The 20,764-nt window shown below is 45.7% G+C and overlaps 1 protein-coding gene across 7 annotated transcripts in view; it reads left to right on the forward strand.

Moving 5' to 3' along the window:
* St3gal5 (ST3 beta-galactoside alpha-2,3-sialyltransferase 5) overlaps positions 1–20,488 on the forward strand; it is a 72,812-nt gene extending 52,324 nt beyond the window's left edge. For 6 of the 7 annotated variants that reach the window (XM_059257969.1, XM_059257971.1, XM_059257973.1 and 3 more), the window contains exons 4-7: positions 10,102–10,445; positions 13,681–13,867; positions 15,648–15,806; positions 19,342–20,488. In XM_059257969.1, coding sequence (XP_059113952.1) covers positions 10,102–10,445; positions 13,681–13,867; positions 15,648–15,806; positions 19,342–19,590 — 939 coding nt within the window. In that variant the 3' untranslated portion in view covers positions 19,591–20,488. Of the gene's footprint in view, positions 1–10,101; positions 10,446–10,694; positions 11,019–13,680; positions 13,868–15,647; positions 15,807–19,341 lie in introns of those variants that run through there. The other variant, XM_059257975.1, reaches the window with a different exon arrangement.
* Positions 20,489–20,764: the final 276 nt, after the last annotated feature.

A 20,764-nucleotide genomic window follows, 5' to 3' on the forward strand; every position in this document is an offset into this window, starting at 1 on the left:
AGGTAGTGTGGCAGGAGTGAGCTCCAATAGGAACAGGTGTTGCATGTAGTGTGACTCACTATGTCGTCCTGCCTCATCCCAGCATCCTGTCTCAGCAGACGGTGGCCTGCAGATTTGACCTGCTTGCCCGTGTCCACATCTAGTGTCGGTAGCTAGTGCAGTTAGCCTAGTTCGTGTTGGGTGTATGCCAGGATTCATGCCACAGGTGCACTGTGCTGTCAACTCAGTGAGCCCTCAAGATCGTTCTGGATATGTAGCATGTCACTCTCCCTGTCTCACAGCTGAGATAAACCGGGATTGGAGATGAAGCAGTCAGGCCAGGGTCCTGACCACTCTGTAGTCCCAGCACTCACTCAGGAGGCAGAGGCAGGAAGACTGCTTCGAGTTCAAGGCCTTGTCCCGCCAAACTAAACCAAACCAAATCCAATGGTACTTGAATCCCTTGGGCCCAAGTTTTCCGAAGTGGGAAATGTCAGGAGCAGTGTATGTCTGTGTAGACACTTCCTCTCTTGTTTGACTTGGATTCACTCGTTTCTCCTTTTGGTCTGTACTCTTCAGATCGCCAGGTTTTTATGGTCCAGTAGATAAACAAGCCGCTGAGGAGCACAACCCCGTTGAGTCACAGGTTTTGTTTTCCTGCTGTCCCTCTGTGCTCCGCTGTTTGCTGCCGCCTCTTGTCGCGTGCGTCCGTATTCCACATCCGCTGTGGGGCCACACGTGTCCAGGATCCTCTACTTGGAGCCCCATCCTCTGCCAATCTGTCTGGCCTTACAGATGTTCCCTGAAGCCCATTCAGTTCCAAGGCCTTTCCCAGTGCTCTTGGATCAGGGTTTTTGACATCCTGTCTGTTTTCTGTCTCCTGGGAAAGGCCTAAAATGACGGCGTTTGGTGTGGCTTACTGAGTCACTGTGGGCTCTTCTCTCTGATTCTTTGTTGACCTTCCCCACTCTCTCATGCCTCTTATTTTCCTGTCCTTTTAATTACGTGTGCCAGTGGCTGCCCACCTGACAGTTGATGGCTCTGGAGTTTGTGTAGTGGAGGAGAGAATGAGTCTCTCACATAAAGCTGAACACGCTGCCTAGGGTGCTATTTCATAACGCTGTACACAGAGTCCACTTGGCAGGAGTAGAGACCCAGCTGTCTGCAGTCACCATTTCCCACCAAACTACACTTTCAGAGGTCAGACAACTGCGTACGTCTGTGTATGTATGTGTGCGCACACCACAACACCTGGGTTTCCCATGGGTCTTCAGGCTTGTGCAGCAAGCGTTTTGACACTCGACCACCACCCCTGCCCCTGCTCTGATGATTATAGCGATTGCTCTTTTTTTTTGAGATTTTTTAAAAAATTATATGTGTGTAGATGTTTTGCCTGTATGTTTGTCTGTATATCACAACTGTGCAGTGCCCTCAGAGATTGGAAAAGGGCATTGGATCCCCTAAACTGGAATTACAGATGGTTGTGAGCCTCTAGGTAGATGCTGGGACTCAAACCCAGGTCCTCTGGAAGAACAGTGCTCTTAACTGCTTAGCCTTGGCTCCAGCCCCATAATCACTGTAGCTTGCTCTGTAAAGTCCTTCAGGGTCCTAATGACTTTTGATAGACACCAAAAAGAGACTCAGGACTGCATCCCTGGGGTACCATCGAAAGGGAGGGAACACTTGCCTAGCCTGAAAAATCTGATTTGGGGCAAATGATGGGACCTGCCTACGTGGCCTTAATGATGGAAAGGTGTGTTGGACTAGCAACCAGACTGCAGAGGGAAAGGCTTGAAATCCTCTGCCGTTTGCCACACTGCCTCTCCTATTAAATCATGTGAGTCTAGTACCAGTCTGTCCGAACTGTAAATTAGTTGAGAGTGAAATTAAGTTCATACTGTTCCCGATAGTCTAAGAAAAGGCCCGCGTGCCGGGCTGGCTCTTGGGGTCCTCTGCTCTGCATGTTGTCTGGTTCAGTCTTGTCCTTGCCTCAGGCAAGATTGCACAGTAGACTTCTGAAAACTGAACCTGCTCTGTCTCCTCCCCCTCAAGAGTCTTGGTCCCTCATTATCTTCAGGAGCACATGGGGGTCCCTTCACCCACCTGTGGGACTTCATAGCCCGTCATCTGGCTTTCATCTGGCTTTGTTTTGCCTCACAACATCCCAGCACTGCCCCTGTTGTGTGCACTGGGTGGAGCTGCTCTTGCTTGTTACCCCTCAACCTCTTTCTTTCTAACCACTTTACTGAGACACATTTCACACATCATAAAATTCACTGTTTAGAGCATATGGTGCAGGGTCTTTCACATATTTACAGAGCTGTGCTGCTTGGTGATGTGTGCCATCTCCCCCAAAGAAACTCCAGGACCATTAGCAGTCACTCCCTGCCTGCCCCATGAATCCCTTTCTGTCTCTAAGGCTGTTTCCTGTTCCATGTAAATCTCTTGTTGCTGGCTTTTTTACACTTAGCAAAATGTGTTGTCTTTCCGATTGAAAACTAACACTGGCGCTGGGCATAGTAACCCTGAAAGGCTGAGGCAGGGATTGGAGCCACATGCACTGGGGTAGCAAGACCCTGTTTCTAAGATCAAACAACAAAATCCTCAAATTTCAAATAATACAGGGAAGAGTAAAGGAGAAAGCTTGCTATGGTCTTCCACTGGGGAAGAGAGACTAGAGGACTGTTACGTGCGCATAACTCCTGAAAACCTGTGACAGCCGGGGTAGAGCTGGAGTCAGAGTGCATTCCTTGAGACATATTTTTAAAGGCAGCTTCTTTTTTTAGTGGTTATTATTATTATTATTATTATTATTATTATTTCCCATCCTGACCACAGTTGCCCCACCCTCCTCTCCTCCCAGTTCCTTGCCCCCAACTACCCTCCCCATCCACTCTTCCACCATTTCTGTTCAGAAAAGGGCAGACCTCCCATGGATATCAACCAAACATGGCATATCAAGTTGCAGTAAGACTAGGCACCTCCTCTCATATTAAGGCTGGACAAGGCGACCAAGTATAAGGAATGAAGCAAGAGTCAAAGACGGCCCCTGCTCCCACTGTTAGGAGTCTCATAAGAAGACCAAGATACACAACTGTAGCATATATGTAGAGGGCTTAGGTCAGGCCCATGCAGGATCCCTGGTTGTCAGTTCAGTCTCTGTGAGCCCCTATGAACCCAGATTAGTTGATTCTGTGGGTTTTCTTATGGTGTCCTTGACCCTTCTGGCTCCTACAATCCTTCCCCCTCTCCTGCAGGATTCCTTGAGTTCTGTCTAATGTTTGGCTATGGGTCTCCATCGTTTCCATCAGTTGTTAGGTGAAACATCTGATAACAGTTGGGCTATACACCAATCTTTTTTTTCTTGCCATTCGTGTTTGGTTCTATCCTAGGTCTCTGGGCTACCCATCCTCTGGGTCCTGGCACTCTAGGTAGTGTCAGGGGTGGGCTCCCTTTTGTGGCATGGGTCTCAGGCTGGACCAGTGATTGGTTGGCCACTCCTACAATTTCTGCAACACCTTTACCCCAACACATCTTGTAAGCAGGACAGATTGTAGGTCAGAGGTTATGTGGCTGGGTGGGTGTCCCAATCCCTCCACTGGAAGCGTTGCCTGGTTACAGGAGATGGACAGTTCAGGCTGTGTATCCACTATTGCTAGGAGGCTTAACTACTAGGATTATCTTTGTAGATTCCTGAGAGTTTCCATCTCACCCTGAAATGCCACACTTTCCCAGTCGTCTCTCCAGTACTCTCCCCCTCCATCCCCCCACCTGATCCCTCCTGCTCCCATCCCTACCTCCTCATGCAAACCCCCTCCCCCTCATCCACTGGCAATGTCATTTCTATTTCCCCTTCACAGTGAGATTGAGTCCTCCTTGTTACTTAGCCTCTCTGGGTCTGTGGATTTTAGCATGATCATCCTTTTCTTTACAGCTAATATCCACTTATGAGTAAATACATACTGTGTTTGTCTTTCTGGGTCTGGGTTACCTCACTCAAGATGATCTTTTCTAGTTCCATCCATTTGCCTGCAAATTTCATGATGTCATTGTTTTTTACCGCTGAGTAGTACTCCATTGTGTAAATGTACCACATTTTCTTTATCCATTTGTCAGTTGAGGGGCATCTAGGTTGTTTCCAGGTTCTGACTATTACAAATAAAGTTTGTACTTTATTGAACATACTTGTGCAAGTGTCCTTTGGTATGATTGAGCATTCTTTGGGTATATGCTCAGGAATGGTATAGCTGGGTCTTGAGGTAGATTGACTCCCAATTTTCTGAGAAATCGCCATCTTGATCTCCAAAGTGGCTGTACAAGTTTGCACTCCCACCAGAAGTGGAGGAATGCTCCCCTTGTTCCTCTCCAGCATGAGCTATTTTTGATCATGGCCATTCTGACAGATGTAAGATGGAATCTCAGAGTCATTTTGATTTGCATTTTCCTGATGGCTAAGGATGTCGAACATTTCTTCAAGTGTTTCTTGGCCATTGAGATTCCTCTGCTGAGAATTCTGTTTAGATCTGTACCCCATTTTTTAATTGGATTATTGGTTTTTTGATGTCTAGTTCCTAGAGTTCTTTATATATTTTGGATATCAGCCCTCTGTCAGATGTGGAGTTGGTGAAGATCTTTTCCCATTCTGTGGGCTGTCGTTTTCTCCTGTTGACACTTTCTTTGTGTTACAGAAGCCTTTCAGTTTCAGGAGGTCCCATTTATTAATTGTTGATCTTAGTGTCTGTGCTACTGGTGTTCTGTTCAGGAAGTTGTCTCCTGTGCCAATGTGTTCAAGGCTATTTTCTACTTTCTCTTCTATCAGGTTCAATGTATCTGTTTTTATGTTGAGGTCTTTGATCCACTTGGACTTGAGTTTTGTGCAGATTGGTAGATATGGATCTATTTGCATTCTTTTACATGCTGACATCCAGTGAGACCAGCACTATTTGAAGCTTTCTTTTTTCCATTGTATAATTTTGGCTTCTTTGTCAAAAATCAGGTGTCCAGGCCAGGCGGTGGTGGCGCACGCCTTCAATCCCAGCATTCAGGAGACAGAGCCAGGCAGATCTCTGTGAGTTCAAGGCCAGACTGGTCTACAGGACGAGTTCCAGAACAGGCACCAAAACTACACAGAGAAACCCTGTCTCAAAAAAAAAAAAAAAAAAAAAAAAAAAAAAATCAGGTGTCCATAGGTGTGTGGATTTACGTCTGAGTCTTCAGTTGGATTCCATTGATCCACCTGTCTGTTTTTATGCCAATGCCATGTAGTAAAGGCAGTCTCTTGTGCATCTCAGGCTAGCCTTAAACTCTTAGTAGCTCTTTTAACATCTTTCTAAAAACATTTCTTTATATGTGTGTGTGTGTATGGATGCATACATGACATAGCACACATGTAGAGGTCATAGGACAACACGCAGGAGTTGGCTCTTTCCATCCGCCGTGTGGGTTTCAGGGATTGAACTCAGGTTGTTGAGCATATGGAGCACTTTTCCCTGCTCAGCCACTCACTGCTCGCACCTTTCTGGGAAAAAACAAAGACAAAAACCCCCAGCAACATCAGGTTTAACCCTGTCAGGTTGCCCCACTTCCCAGAAAGGTCTTGGCAAGACATCTCCCTTCTGGTGTGTGCAGCTTATCATGGAGGGCTTGGGGTGGGGCACAGCCCGAAAAGAGATGGCAAATGAGACAACCAGGAGGGCCTCAGAGCCACGGCAGGCAGCACTGGTTTGCTGTATGTTGTCACCATGGACTGGGATTGTGGATGTGCACCACACCCCTGCCTTTCCACGTGGGCACATTTGAATGATCATGCATGTATAGTCTCAGGAGAGTGAGCCCTGTTAACTTCACTGGTTACATCTAGCATCTGGGAACATGAATGCTGCCCTACCCCGTTCCACCCTGTCAGATACTAGTGTTCCCACTTGTACTGACATCCATTCTGCGGGGGAGGGAGAGCAACTGACGAGCTGTGGAGTTTGTGTTTTTTTACTTCAAAGTGTCCATTCATGTGCCAGTTGTTAACAAGACCAGTAGCAGTCTCTGAAGGGATGCTTAGTCATATCAAAAGTGTGATTTATATTGAAATTGCACTTAAAAGATATTTGAGAAGAAACTGGCATGTTGTATTAATTTAGGCTTGGTCTGAGTGAGTGGTGGAGCAATGTGAACTTGGCGTACTCTTCTTTCAGGGAGCTGAAGACCACAGATCACCCTGGGGACAGACAGCATTTCGTGCAGTATAGTTAATGGTTGTGGCCTAAGTCCTCAGCCTTCTCAGCTCCGCAGACCCCCACTTAGTGTGTCTGCTGTCAGCAGGCTCATCCTGCTGAGCTGGTCCTTGAGCTGAGGCAGCAGAACCCTGTACATACCTCTGCTGTCCTTGGTACCACCCCTCTTTCTACAGACCACCCCAAAATGTATCAGAGGTGAAAAAACTGAAGTCTCCACCCAGTGTCCACTGCTTCAACCAAGATAATATACTACTAGTTAAGTAGATCTGAAACTGCCCAGTCTTTCCGTCCTACCACTCTGTGGCTTTGAAAGCACACAGTAGGACTTATTCCTTTGAGCTATTCTCTGAGTGTGCACTATGTGCACCATAATTCATTTTGGGGTGTTCCATCACCCTAGTTATTTCCCTCAGAGCACTTTATAATCAGTTCTCAACTAATTCCACACACAGCCCAGGTATCCACTACCTCACTGAGGGAGGTTTCACTGTGGCATCCTAGCCCAGGCATCCACTACCTCACTAAGGGAGGTTTCACTGTGACATCCTAGCCCAGGCATCCACTTCCTCACTGAGGTTTCACTGTGGCATCCTAGCCCAGGCATCCACTACCTCACTAAGGGAGGTTTCACTGTGACATCCTTCCCTTGAGTGTCCTTAAATTTTGTCTGCTTTTAATCACAGTAAGGCTGTAGACAGGCAACTTGTACCTGAGAACTTTGCTCTCGATTGTACCAGGCACTAGGCAAGATGACCTGGTCCTCAAAGGGAGGAAGAGGCCAGTGTGCAATTACAGATGTGGAAACAAGCATTTCTATAGTAACCATCCCAGATCCCAAGAGCTGTGGTGGATCTAGGCTCCCTCCCATATTTAGTTAACCCCAAGTTCTCTGACCTAAATTCCCTCCTCTCCTGAAATTATAAAATCATTAGGTAATGAGGATGGAGCTTCATTGTGTACTCACAAATATGCCACTTACTTGTATTTCTAAGAAACATGATCCTTAAAGAGGGGAAATGGCATGGCGATTTTGCTGAGGGAATTACCTTGACCTTAATTCCCTTCAGTGAACTTTCATGTGTGGTGTTTCATGGCAAATTGTCACATCACTGAACAGCTGGACCTCCACGATGTCTTTCTTCTTCATTGATGGTAGCTTACAGCTCCACCTGGAGACTTTGAAGAACTAAAGTCTTTATTTCCATCCCTAGATTTGACACAGTGTCTTGCATCTTATAAGAGTAACATCAGCTCTCTGCATCCCAGGGTCGCCTGCCTGGTGCCACCCAGGCCAGGGGCTGGCGCCTGCCAGTCAACCCTCCCTCACTTGGCTGCCAGATTGCCCACTGCTTCCTCTAACTAAGCACTGCAGTTCCTTAAAGTGAGCTCTTCCTTCTTTGAATTTTTTTTCCAAGCCGTGAACCCCGTGTGGGGAAAGACGGGGAGACGCTGAAGTGTCATCTAGCTAGAAAAAGTCACCCCACGTGACTGCAGACACCCTCAGAGCTCAGCGTGGCTTTAAACAATGGGAACAAACATGAGGGGCGACTTGCAGGGGCTGCAGCATCTCCAGGGCCATTTAGCCCTGCTCGCTTGCTCCCTCAGATTCCCTGCCCCAGCTGTGAAGCAGGCACAGGAAGCGTTAGCGCAGGGGGTGACAGCTGGGCCTTAGGTCTGCTCACAATATACCAGATTAAATTTGAAACCTGAAACTGAACGCTTTGCCAGGACAGGGAATGGAATGAAATTTCACTCCTCTCCAAAGGAAACGTCTCAAGAAAAGATTTGGCAGCATGAGAGCACTGTGCACATGCTTCCAGCTTGCTTGCAACCCCCTTCCCGTCGGGTAGAGAGAAGCTTCCCTGGGTCTCCTGGCACTTTGCAGATGTTCCTTTGCATTCTGGGTAATTTGTGAACCCATGTGCTGGGCATGTATCCTAGGGGTGATCTGGACCTTTGGGACTCCAAAAATGACTGTTTATGACCACCAGAGCCAGAGTATGTGGAGGTGAATGAAGACAGTGGAGGGGGGGGCCTTTGCTTCCCCCAGGTTGGCTTTAAGGCCCCCACGAGCTTGCTATTGGTGAGGACACAGGATCATGATAGGTTCCTTGCTTGGCACTCTGGCTGATCCGGGGGAAGATGCCAGTCCACATGTGAGCCACTGTTCTCTGGAGTGTTGGTCCTTTCCTGTGGCTGTAGAAGCTGCTGGGTCAAGGCTCGGCACATGAGCTGTCCAGATCAGTGATTCAGTCTACTGGTTATGCTGCCTTGAAACCACAAAGGGAACTCACTGGTGTCCTTATCGTAAGGGGCCACAGGGGCTGAGACTATCAGTCAGTTCCCCTCTTCCAAATGGAGTCAGTTCCCAAAATGCACACACTGTGCCCTGTATAGGCACTAAGTAACTTTTCAAGGCTATACTTTTAGAATATTTTAAATGTTTTCTACTGAAATGAGGGAAATACGTTCCCCTCAGAAATAGGTTTTACTAAAGTTAGATAATGGCTGGTAAGGTGGCCCCCTGTGTAAAAAGCATGGTTGCTGCCGGGCCTGACAACCAGGCCATCCCTTATTCCCACATGGAGGAAGAAGTAAACTGACTCCCGTGAGTTGTCCCCACACCCCCCCCCCACACACACGTATGCACACGGAATAAAGTGCAATAAAAAATAGAGTAAAAACAATAAGACTCAGGAAAAACAGCTGAGGCAGTGTTTAAAACTACAACAGTAAGAATCTTTATGATATACTGATAGGTTTAAAGACAAGAGAAATTGCTAGAAATAGGTGTCCTGGGAAGTACAGGACCCCATGCCCCACATCTGCATGCACTCTTGTGCATACAAGAGGAAGCTGCATCGGAGCAGGTGTGTGAGGCAGGCAAGGCTGCTGACCACAAAATAGCATGCAGATGCGGGGCAGCGCGTGGGGAGTCCTCGGGCCCCGCCTTCAGCCGCTGTTCTTTGCTGATAGCAGCCATTAGCTCCGGGGAAATGCACATGAACCAGCAAGTCCTGTGTGTCAGGACACTTGTTCCCTGATAACACTGGAGGTCATTTATCTTCCAGACTGCCCAAAGCCAATTAACCCTACTGATAAACAAGACTGTTTCTTACCTGCTAGATAGAAAATATGAAGCTCTTTATTATTGTTGTGGTTAAAAAAAAAAAAAACCAAAAAAACCAAAAACCACATAACACCCTATCTTAACCTTTAGGGTAGAGTGTTAAGAAACAATCTAAAACCTTGCAACATGCCAAGTAAATATACCACTGAGCTACATTACCAATCTCAGTTCAGTATGGTGAAACAGACCTCTAGAACTTCCTCGTGTGTACGCGTACCATAGCATAGTATGGAAGTCAGAGGACCGTCTTTGGGAAACTCTCTCCTTCCTTCATGTGGGTCCCAGAGACTGAATTGGGTCGTCAGGTTTGGCAGCAGCCAGCTGGACCTATTGAGCCGTCTTGCTGGCCCTCTAGAACTACTTTTCAGTGTGCAGAACCGAAGCACCATGCCTGCTAGACGCGTAGCCTCTCCATCTCCTCAGCCCCTGGCCCCCGCATCCTGCTTTTGCTTCTGTGGATCTGACCACTTCATACACTGCAGGTAAGTGCGGTCTTCTTAGTGCTCATCTTCATGTGACTGGTTTGTCTCACTGGCATAATGAAATCAGTGCCCTTGTAGAGTTTCTATCCTTGTCATGTGATGGGGCCCCTGGTCCCTTCCTGTTCCTGAGCAAAAACTAACCCTAAAAGGCAAATGTTCTGCATTACCAGGTGGTAATCATCAAGGGAGGGCCTCCAGGCCTCACAGGCCTGAGTGTCTACGCAGTGTTATTTCTAACGTTGGAGAGGTTTTAAAGCCCATGTTGATCATCCCCTTTCAGAGAGCTCAGAAATACGCTCAGCAAGTCTTACAGAGCGAGTGCCGGCCCAGGTTCGCGAAGAAAGCCATGGCTCGGTTATTTGAGCACAGATACAGCATGAACTTGGAGCCTTTTGTGCAGAAGGTGCCCAGGGCCAGTGAAGCCGAGCTCAAGTATGACCCTCCTTTTGGATTCCGGAAGTTCTCCAGTAAAGTCCAGAGCCTCTTGGATTTGCTGCCCGAGCATGACTTTCCTGAATACTTGAGAGCCAGACGCTGCCAGCGCTGCGTGGTTATCGGGAACGGGGGCATCCTACATGGGCTGGAGCTGGGCCACGCCCTCAACCAGTTCGACGTGGTCATAAGGTATCCGCTCTCCAAGCCAGCCTTTGTCTAGACTTTGGTCTTGCGCTCTGGGCCAGTGCAGCTCTGGGGACAGAGAGGAACCCTGGAAGCTCTTGGGGTCTTGAAACGAAACCACAAATGGCCAGGTGTCCCCAACTATTTATTAGTTATCCTAGATTCAAGGAGTATGCTGTGGGCTGGAGTTTCTTGCTAAGAAGAGGGAGGTTTGGAAGGATGGGAGGGCTCGGTAAACAGTACTGTTAGTTAGGCAGGGACTCAGGATGGTACAGGACGAGAGGATGATGGAGGACACCTGGCTGGGAGTAGGGTCTAGGGATGGTGAGCCCTGGGAGGCGGGGCTGGCAAGGATAGACAGCCTCTAGGGTAGTTAGAACTCATCACAAGCAGTAGACGGCCATCCTAGAGTTCTCTGACATACCTAACTCTTCAAAGGGGACTTTGTTCATTTGCTTGTTTGTTTGGATTGTGTGTTTTGGTTTTTTTGAGACAGGGTCTCTCTAAATAGCTCTGACTGTCCAGGAACTCAGTCTGTAGACCAGGTTGGCCCTGAACTCCTAAGTGCTGGGAATAAAGGTATGCTCCACTACTGTGCTTAAAAGTTCTTTTCCTAGGTTAGGGTGTCGCTGAATGGTTGAACACTTGCTTACAATACACAAGGCCCTGGAGTCAGTGATAGCGCAGGAAGGAAACAGAGTTTCCAATGATAAATGTAAAATGTACCCATTATTAGGAAGAAAATAACAGCTCCGCATAGCATGAGTAAGCAGCCACTGCTGATTTGCTATGCTGCCTCTCACTATTGCTCCGGACACGTGCTTGCATCTGAGTTTCTATCTCTCTAGAGATTGATTTTGGTTTTATTTGTGTATGTGTATGTATGTATGTGCACATGCATGCAAGTGCCCATGGAGGCCAGAAGAGGACATCAGAAGTTATAGGCTCTTGTAAGCCACCTAATATGGGTGCTAGGAACTAAATCGTGGCTCTCTGTAAGAGCAGCAAGCACCCTTAACCACTAGGCCATCTCCCTAGCCCTGCTTTACAGAGTATTTTGAACTTACATTTATGATTAGTTTCTGAAGTCCTATCTTAGAACTCCTTTAGAAGAAGATAAATTGTTTGGTGACCCTCTTGCCAGACATTAGACTGTTTCCATTTTTTCACTTTTTGTTATGAAACTGCTGTGCTTGCGTAGTTTTATCCACATGTCTTTTTGTCCAGCTCTGATTAGTTCCTTAGACAAGTTGTTTAGAGTAGAATCGATGTCTTCCAGGCCTGGGTCTGTTTTTCTGGCCCTTGGTACACTGTGGTAAATTAACCACAAGAGAATGGGACAGAGCCTAGGGATGAAGGTGTGACATGCATGGTTGGGGGTCACACACAGAAAGTAGAAACAGTCACAGAGGCCTGGATCTGAGCGACATATTGAAAAGTAATTGACAGCCCCCTTTTTTTTTTTTTTTTTTTTTTTTTGGTTTTTCGAGACAGGGTTTCTCTGTGTAGCTTTGCGCCTTTCCTGGAACTCACTTGGTAGCCCAGGCTGGCCTTGAACTCACAGAGATCCGCCTGGCTCTGCCTCCCGAGTGCTGGGATTAAAGGCGTGCGCCGCCACCGCCCAGCAACAGCCCCTTTTAATGGTTTGAAAACTAATGTCAAGTGATACCAAGATTTCTACTTCAGGAGCCTTCAAGGGCAGGGAGGTGTCTGTGTACCAGGAATAGTGACGGGTCCTTGGAGCCTGATTAGAAAAATTGGTTGAGAAGCAATTTTATGGGAATAGTACAAATAATTCCCATTTACCTTCTCCCAGATTCCCTGGTTGACCACACTTCATCCATTTGCTTATTTTCCCTGTATCTATTTCTTACCCTGTACCTGTTTCTTAGCTTTTGCGGAGGCTTCCATCTGCACACCCAGCATACATTTCCATCAGGAATGCATTAAGCGGACAAGAGAGGTAGCTCAATGCATAAGGCTCTTGCTGTGGGACTGGAGTTCAGGTCTCCAGTGCCTGAGTAAATGCCATGCAGGTGTGATGGCCCACCTGTAAATTCTGTGCTCGTGAATTCCAGGCTCAGAAGGCAGAGGCAGGGGATCCCGTGGGCAGCCTGGTTAACTAGCCATACTGGTCAGTATGACTTCAGTAGAGAGAGCTTCTTTCAAGTTGGAGAGCATTTGAGGAAGACTCCCCGTGTCAACCCATTCATGCATATAAGGGGAAGGGAGGATGCGCTGACCCCCCCTAACTTACTAGACAGCTTAGTATAGAATGCCAGTCATTCCCCTCATTGTCCACATGGCTATCACTCTGTGGAATCCTAAAAAGTTTCACAGCACAAATGTTACCAGCCCAGGAAAAGAACAAAATCCCAAGTTCAGAATTAGCTTTCTGTCAAATGCACATTACTTTGAACCATCACAAAATTGAAAGATTTGAAGTCGAGCGGTTGAAAGTCAGTAACATCTGTACTGTTACTCTCTGCTAACCCCTTTTTGAAAGCTGCAAATAGCAAGCCCTGAGAACTTGAGTATGCTTCTCTCGAGAACAGAAAAACAACACTCAGGATCAGAAAGTTAACATAATAAATTAGTAAATTGTATCTAATCTATAACTTTATCTATTTATAGCAATGATGCCCTTCCTTTTCAAAGCAGAAAGAAGAAAACATCTGGCCAGTGGCATGCTTTGGCATTTAATTGTGCTGTTGTGTAGCCTGTTTTAATAACCAGGGGACTAGGTGTTTAAGGTCTGGAAGAGGAAGTAGCATGAGATAGAAAGGCTAGACACAGGTGTGTCTGACGTTTTTATGAGATTTCAGAAGACATTAACTAGCCAGGCACAGTGGCATAGCTCTGTAACCCCAAGTACTCAGGAGACTTTGGAGTTCTGGCAAGAACTCTTAATTATCTGAGCAAACAGGAGATTTTTGAAGGAAGTAATATCCAGGAAAGCCCCAAATGTTAGGTTTGACTACGCTTGAAATACTAGGGCATGACAGAACTGCTTAAGTTGACAGCCTAGGGTTTGATCCTGGTGTTCCATCATGGGCTTCAGGCTGCATTCAGCCAGTGCCCTGAAGGACAGCGCTATGTAGAGCACCAAGGCCCTGGGAGGGACGCCTACTCCAACAGTGTCCCGATTCATGGAGGACATGGCATAGGGTATTGAGATGTCATATGGTGTGACAAGATGATTAATGACTTCCTTTTCAATTGTTCTTTTTTGTTTGACTAGGTTAAACAGTGCACCAGTTGAAGGTTATTCCGAACATGTTGGAAATAAAACTACCATAAGGATGACTTACCCGGAGGGTGCGCCACTGTCGGATGGGGAATACTATGCCAATGACTTGTTTGTTACCGTTTTATTTAAGAGTGTTGATTTTAAGTGGCTTCAAGCAATGGTAAAAAATGAAACTCTGGTAAGCACTCAGAATTCTTCTGGAAATCCAGCATTGATTTAAAAAAAAAAAAAAAGTGAGGGCATTTTGAATTGCAACTATGGACTTTTATTTTTAAATAGACACAGTAGAATGCATACTTTGTGTCGTCTTTGAAATGATATTCTCCCTCTCTGTAGAAACCCCTCAGAACTCTTCTGCATATTTGATTTCAGAACCTGATTAAGAATTGGCACATCAGCTGGGCGGTGGTGGCGCACGCCTTTAATCCCAGCACTTGGGAGGCAGAGGCAGGTGGATCTCTGTGAGTTCGAGGCCAGCCTGGTCTACAAAGTGAGTTCCAGGAAAGGTGCAAAGCTACACAGAGAAACCCTGTCTCGAAAAACCAAAAAAAAAAAAAAAAAAAAAAGAATTGGCACATGGAACTGAAAATGTAGTAGAGTCTATAGAGGGCTTGCCTAGCATACATGAGGTCTGGGTTCAATCCCCAGTACCACATAAAACTGGCTAACAGGGTACACACCTATGGTCTCAGCACTTGGGAGGTGGAGCAGGATGATAAACTCTAGGACATCCTCATCTATATAGAGTTTGAGGCCAGCCTGGGCTACACGAGACCCTGTCTTAGAAACAAATAAATAGACCAAAACTAGAAGAAGAATTTTATGTGAAAATGGTGGTCATTACTAAGAGAGTATCAACTTTAGACTACGCTCTCTATTCTGAAGTTGATTACCTTGTTCTCCAGACATGGACTTGAATGACTTTTAGTTAGTTCAAGAATTGAGATTTGCCTGGATGAATGTAAACTGTGCTGAAGATTATACATATAATAATCCCAAAGATGTTCTCCAAAATGCTGCAGGCAGGGTCTTCTCATTGGAGTAAGTAAGTCCAAAGCATTCTGGAAGGGCAGTGGCTTCCACTTGGTCAAGTTCCTCTTGTCAGTCTTCCCAGTAATCAACTAATGCTACTTTGTAGTTCTGTCCATGAAAGTGAAATAATTTTCAGAGCTCAGTTACCAAGCTGATCACAAGTAGTTATCTCCAAAACTAACAAGATAGGGTCCACGGAGATGACTCAGAGGGTAAAGGTGCCTGCCTCCATGCCTGACAACCAGCTTCAATCCCTAGGAGCTCTGCAGTGGAAAGAGAGAAACGATTCCCAGAGATCACCCTCCGCACACATGCAATACATGGTTAAAATCCATATTTTTTTAAACTAGTAGGCCATTCTACATGATGGAGCAGTTTATATGTCCAGAACCTGATTCTCTGTCGATTATTGTAACCTTCTGGATTTTCTGTTGTGTAGAATTTCTGATGGGAAAATGAAGTGACCTATAGTCATTTGCTAAGCAACTTTATGAGACTAGGAAATAAAGTCAGTGGGAAGTGGGTATGAGGTGAGAACCATCCAGCAAGGCACTCACAGCACTTACCACCCTTAAATCGATCCTGTTAACTGGCCTTCCCTGAGAACATGGTGGCTGTAGACTGTAAAAGACGCCCTGGCTCAGGTCATCCTTGGGGAATGTCTTCCTCAAGCAAACAAGCTGCTTCTGTGGTTTCTGTTCAGGTCCACACCATCTTTGTAAATTGAAAGTTTCAGGGTTACATTATTGGGCAGAAGTACTGGATTTCTGTGCATTTAGATGACTGCACTCTAGGGTGCAGGGTCCAAGGCCAGTTGGAGTTGTGCCCATGACCTTAGCGTGATTAGCAGTGAATGCCTTCTCACCCTCCAGTGACAGGATAATGTCATTAATCATCCCTAATGATTGCTTGCCTTCTTTCCTCAGCCATTTTGGATTCGGTTCTTCTTCTGGAAGCAGGTGGCAGAAAAAATCCCACTCCAGGCAAAACACTTCAGGATTTTGAACCCAGTTATCATCAAAGAAACTGCCTTTGACATCCTTCAGTACTCTGAGCCTCAGTTGAGATTCTGGGGCCAAGATAAGGTATTTTTTGTTACTACTCAATTACCTGTTCTCTGTGTACAAGAAAAATGTTTAAGTTTTGTGTGGGCTCATCTTATACCCCTAGAAACATCTCTAGTAGGGAAACCTACTTATTGACTAACAAGTCCATTATCATTACACCCTTGGAGCCTTGGTGCCAGGGCTCCTTGTGGTTTAATTAGCCTTCTTCCTAGGTGTACTCTTTAGTATAGTGACACTTACGTTACCGAGATGTTAATTAAGGTATCTTTGCCCCAGGCTACATTCAACTGCCAGACACTAAGAGGTACTTTGTTAATCTAAAAAGGTGCTGTATATTTTATCTCTACAAGATACTAAGAATTGGTATTTACCAACACTTTACAAATGATGGGGAATGAAGTCAGACCTCTAAGACAGTGCTTTTCAGTTTGGCCCCACCCCAGACTTTCAGACTTCATTGATCAGTGTTGTAGTCTGTACATGGAGATTTTCAAAATTACCCAGATGATTTACTTTTCAGCCTAACTTGAGAGCCTTTGTGTTCTAGGTTTCCATTGAGTGGGTTGTTAACCTGCAATTAGCATGTGCTGCCAGAAGGGGGTGGTGTGGAAAATGCTTTTATTGTAGCTTGACCCATGTCTTTAAAACCTTTAAGACCTGTATGGAAAGACTTCTTAAACAAGATTTAGCACGTGTATGACCAAGTAAACATGTTCAAAATACAAGCAATCCTTTCTTGAGCTAAAACAAAAAAATGAGCCTAAATAAAAAAGGTTGGAGCTGGAGACATGGCTAAGCACTTACAGCTAAGAGCACTGACTGCTCTTCCAGAGGACCTGAGTTCTGTTCCCAGCACTTATATCATGTGGCTCCCACTATCTGTAACTCCAGTTCCAGGGCATCTGATACCCTTCTCTGGCCTCTTTAGGTACACACACACACACACACACACACACACACACACACACACACAGAGAGAGAGAGAGAGAAAGAGAGAGAGGGAGAGGGAGAGAGAGCGCACATACATTCATACATGCACACAAATAATAAAGAGACAAAAATCTTTTTAAATGATAAGAATTACCTTGGTTGGGCACTGTGGTATACCCACCATCCCTGTGCGCAGGAAGTTAAGGCAAGTAGGTTTAAGGCCAGACTCAGCTACATAGTGAAACCTCACTTCAAAAAGAATGAATTTTCTTTTACTTTTGGAGCAAACCTTGATTATAAGAAAATTAGAGGAATCTCCACTATTAGGTAGTTTAGAATGTTCACCATGGCATTGGGTAGCAAAAGGCTGAAGAAAACACAGCCTGAGTGTCACACTAAAAGGTTTTTAGGAGCTGGGGCTGTAATTCAGTTGATAGAGTGCTTGACCAGCATTAGTGAAACCCTGAATTAGATCCCCAGAACCACACAGACTAGACATGGTGGTACATGTCCGTAATCCCAGCACCCAGGAGGTGGAGGCAGGAGTATCAAAAATGTAAGGTTATTCTCTATTTCATGGCAAGTTCAAAGCCAGCCTAGGTCTGCTCTGAAAATCTACACATCAGAGACTTCTTGTGTTTATGCCCTTCCATCATTGGAGAAGTTTTATGGGCCTCAGGACTGTTTGGTACAAATGATACTATTTAAGGAGATTCTAGTCCTTCTTTTTTTTTTTTAAATTACATTCATGTATTTGGTTTTGTGTGTGTGTGTGTGTGTGTGTGTGTGTGTGTGTGTGTGTGTGTGTGTGTAAGTCAGAGGACAACTTGCAGGAGTCAGTTCTCTCCTCCCACCTTGTTGGTCCTGGGAACTGAACGTAGCTCATCAGGTTTGGCTGCAGGCACCTTTACCTGCTGAGCCATCTCGGCACCCTCTTCATGCATTGCTCCCTGAGCAGCTGATTGCACATACATTTACACAGGCACTGCTCGTGGGTCCCCTGTGTGCTCCAGGCTGCACTCTGCATGGCCGCAGCAGGGAGGTGTCCTCGGCATTCATCCCTCTTGGCCTCTGTTTACAAGCATGCAGACTGACTGTGATGACCCTTTTTAACAGTGAGGTTGACTCTGAGAAGTGGATACCCATAGAGCAGGAAGCATTTTAGAAGGAATGATGAGCTCCTGGGAGCGTCCCTGACCCCACCAGGATCTATGAGCTCTGTGGGGCTCTTGTTCCAGTTTCCAGAAGATGAGTATTAATAGAAGCCACAGGCTTCACTAAGATGAGAGAAACATCTACATGTTAAAAGTTATTCAAAAGTTCAGGTTGGATATCCTGAATCTGAAAATCAAAAACTCTTTGAAGGTAGATACACTAAAAATACTGTATAAAATTATAGTACATGTATAAGGCGTGTATGAAACACAAGAGAGTGTCAGTACATGTGAGTCCTAGTCCCAGGATGTCTTACTGTGTATGAATAAGTACTCCAGAAATATGTGAAACATTTCTGGGCTCACATATTCCAGATACAGGAAATAGCCTGCAGCTGGATCAGCGGCAGCCTTAGAGAGGACTGTCAGCCACGGGCTGTCTGGACTTGTCTCATGGTGCTGTCTTTACCCAAAACTCGAATGAAGGTCCAGAAAGATTGTGCCAGGCTCGCACATCCCAGGGGGCATGGCAAGATGCTAGGCAGACAGAGAGTGCCAACAGTGAGAAGCCAAAATGGGCTGAGCTCTGGGCCTGCTAGGCCAGAGTTAGCTGAATCTGTTTGGAAAGGAGTAGATGTAGCCAGGGCGAGTGACATGTATAATCCAGCACTCCAGAGGCTGAAGCAGGAGGTCATGGGGTAGAAGTCAGCTTGGGTCAGAAGGCAAGACCCTCTTTAAAAAAAAAAAAAAAATCAGACTGGGATGAAAGTTGTCCTCTGTCCTCCAAGTGTACTCACGCGCGCGCGCGCGCGCGCACACACACACACACACACACACACACACACCTCTTAAAAATATAAAAAGACAAGTTAGTTAATTAAAATTTAAAAATCAAGGAAGAACAAATGTCCTTAATTCAGGTCTGGCTTAGCTGCTGTGTATATAAAAATGGTCTAGGAACAGCAAATGGTTAACATTAAGTAGGGATGTGGGAGAAAAGAGAATTTAATAAGGGAGTGTGTCCCACAGGAGGGTTGGGCTCTAGAAACCATACCCTGGGAAGGACCAGGGAGAGTCTCTCTGAAGGAGACCTGATAGCTCCTTCCAACATACATACAAGTAACACACAGACCCAGCAGGGTATATTTAGGAATATATATGTGTATATGTATACATATATGCACGCATGAAAAGAAGAGGCTGTGAATTTGCAGGAGAGCAGGGAAGGGTGTGTGAGAGGGTTTGTTGTAATTGTTATAATTTCAAAAATTAAAAAATGGCTGAGTGTAGTGGCGCACACCTTTAATCCCAGCACTTGGTAGGCTGAGGCAGGTAGATCTCTGTGAGTTCTGGCACAGCCAGGGCTACATAGTGAAATTCTGTCTAGAAAAAAATAAAAATTAAAAAAAGAATTAAAGTATTATTTTTTAAAATGAATAAATGAAATAATCGGTCTGTGTTCTTTTCAGAACATTCCCACGATGGGTGCCATTGCTATTGTCTTAGCCACACATCTGTGTGATGAAGTCAGCTTGGCAGGCTTTGGATATGACCTCAGTCGACCCAGGATTCCTCTACATTACTTCAACAGTCAGTGCATGGGTGCCATGAACTCGCAAGCCATGCACAATGTGACCACAGAGACCGAGTTCCTCCTGAAGTTGATCAAGGAGGGTGTGGTAAAGGACCTCAGTGGGGGCATCCATTGTGAATTTTGAGCACAACAAACCTCAATTAGAAATGCAGAGAACTGTGGTGAGCAACCCCCACTTGCATTTCAGCCTGCAACTGCTTTGATGTGCAGCTGCTGTTTTTAAACTTTTAATTAAAAAAGAAAACAAAAACAAAACACAAAAAAGGAACAACAAAAAGGTTTAGCTCTCCCCACTTCTTTGCCCTATTTGTTTGAAGTCTGTGTTGGGTTTTGCACATTTTTATAAGTTAATTTTAAGAATGGGATTGGAAAGACTTTTCAAAGAGAATCATATGGAATGATACTTTATTGTATTTTAAGGAAATAATTTAATTTGCAGAAATGACGCATGTCATCTGCACAGTGAGTAGCAGGTGATGGGGTGGGAGGAGAGGGCCTTTGTCCCTTGGATGATGGCCCTGGTGCCCGATTCTGGATTCTGCTGCTCTGTTTGGTAGAACTGATGGCAGAGAAACTTCCTGCTTCCTGGACGAAGGGCTTACTCATCACCACTGGCAGGGGCAGGAGGTTGGGGGCCGCTAGACAAGTTCATAACCCCTTTCTGCGGTCCTTCTTCTGCCAGAAAAGTCACAGCAGCCAGTAGGAGTGAGCAGCGGCCTGGAGCGTGTTGGTCGGTGGGCCGCTGTTTGCCGCACACTGTGGTGTTGCCTCAGGCTGCAGATGCTGTGTCTTCCCACACTGTCAGGACACTTTCCAACTCAAGAGAATTTTTTTTTCTGCCCTTTCAATGCACTTAAGTGTTACTTAAGACACCGTTTGTCTGAGGAAGCACATCGAAACTGTGACAAAGCCTCGGTTATCCAGAACCATGGGGGGAACGAGCCCTTTCCGTGGATGATCACATTTCTGAAGCACTGGAGTAAAATCCTCCCATTGTTAGAACTTGCTCATTTAAAAAAAAAAAAAAAAGGAAAGAATAAAAGCTTTTGAGGAACCTCTGTGATCTAGTTACTTTGAGTGTTAGTTCTGTCATTCGTTCATTTTTATAGAAATCTCTTTGCTAAGTGGAAACCTCATCCTGGATGCCGCATCATGAGGGAAGAGTTAGGGCGCCTCTCTCCCAGCTGTTTGATCCAAGTCAAGGGGCCCCTCTGGAGAGGTGATGGGTGTCTTAGTTACTTTTCAACACTGTGACAAAATTCCATGACCAAGGCAACTTATTCAAAGAAAGCATTTAA

Source organism: Peromyscus eremicus, chromosome 3 (genome assembly GCF_949786415.1).
Source record: "Peromyscus eremicus chromosome 3, PerEre_H2_v1, whole genome shotgun sequence".
NCBI classification, from domain to species: domain Eukaryota; kingdom Metazoa; phylum Chordata; class Mammalia; order Rodentia; family Cricetidae; genus Peromyscus; species Peromyscus eremicus.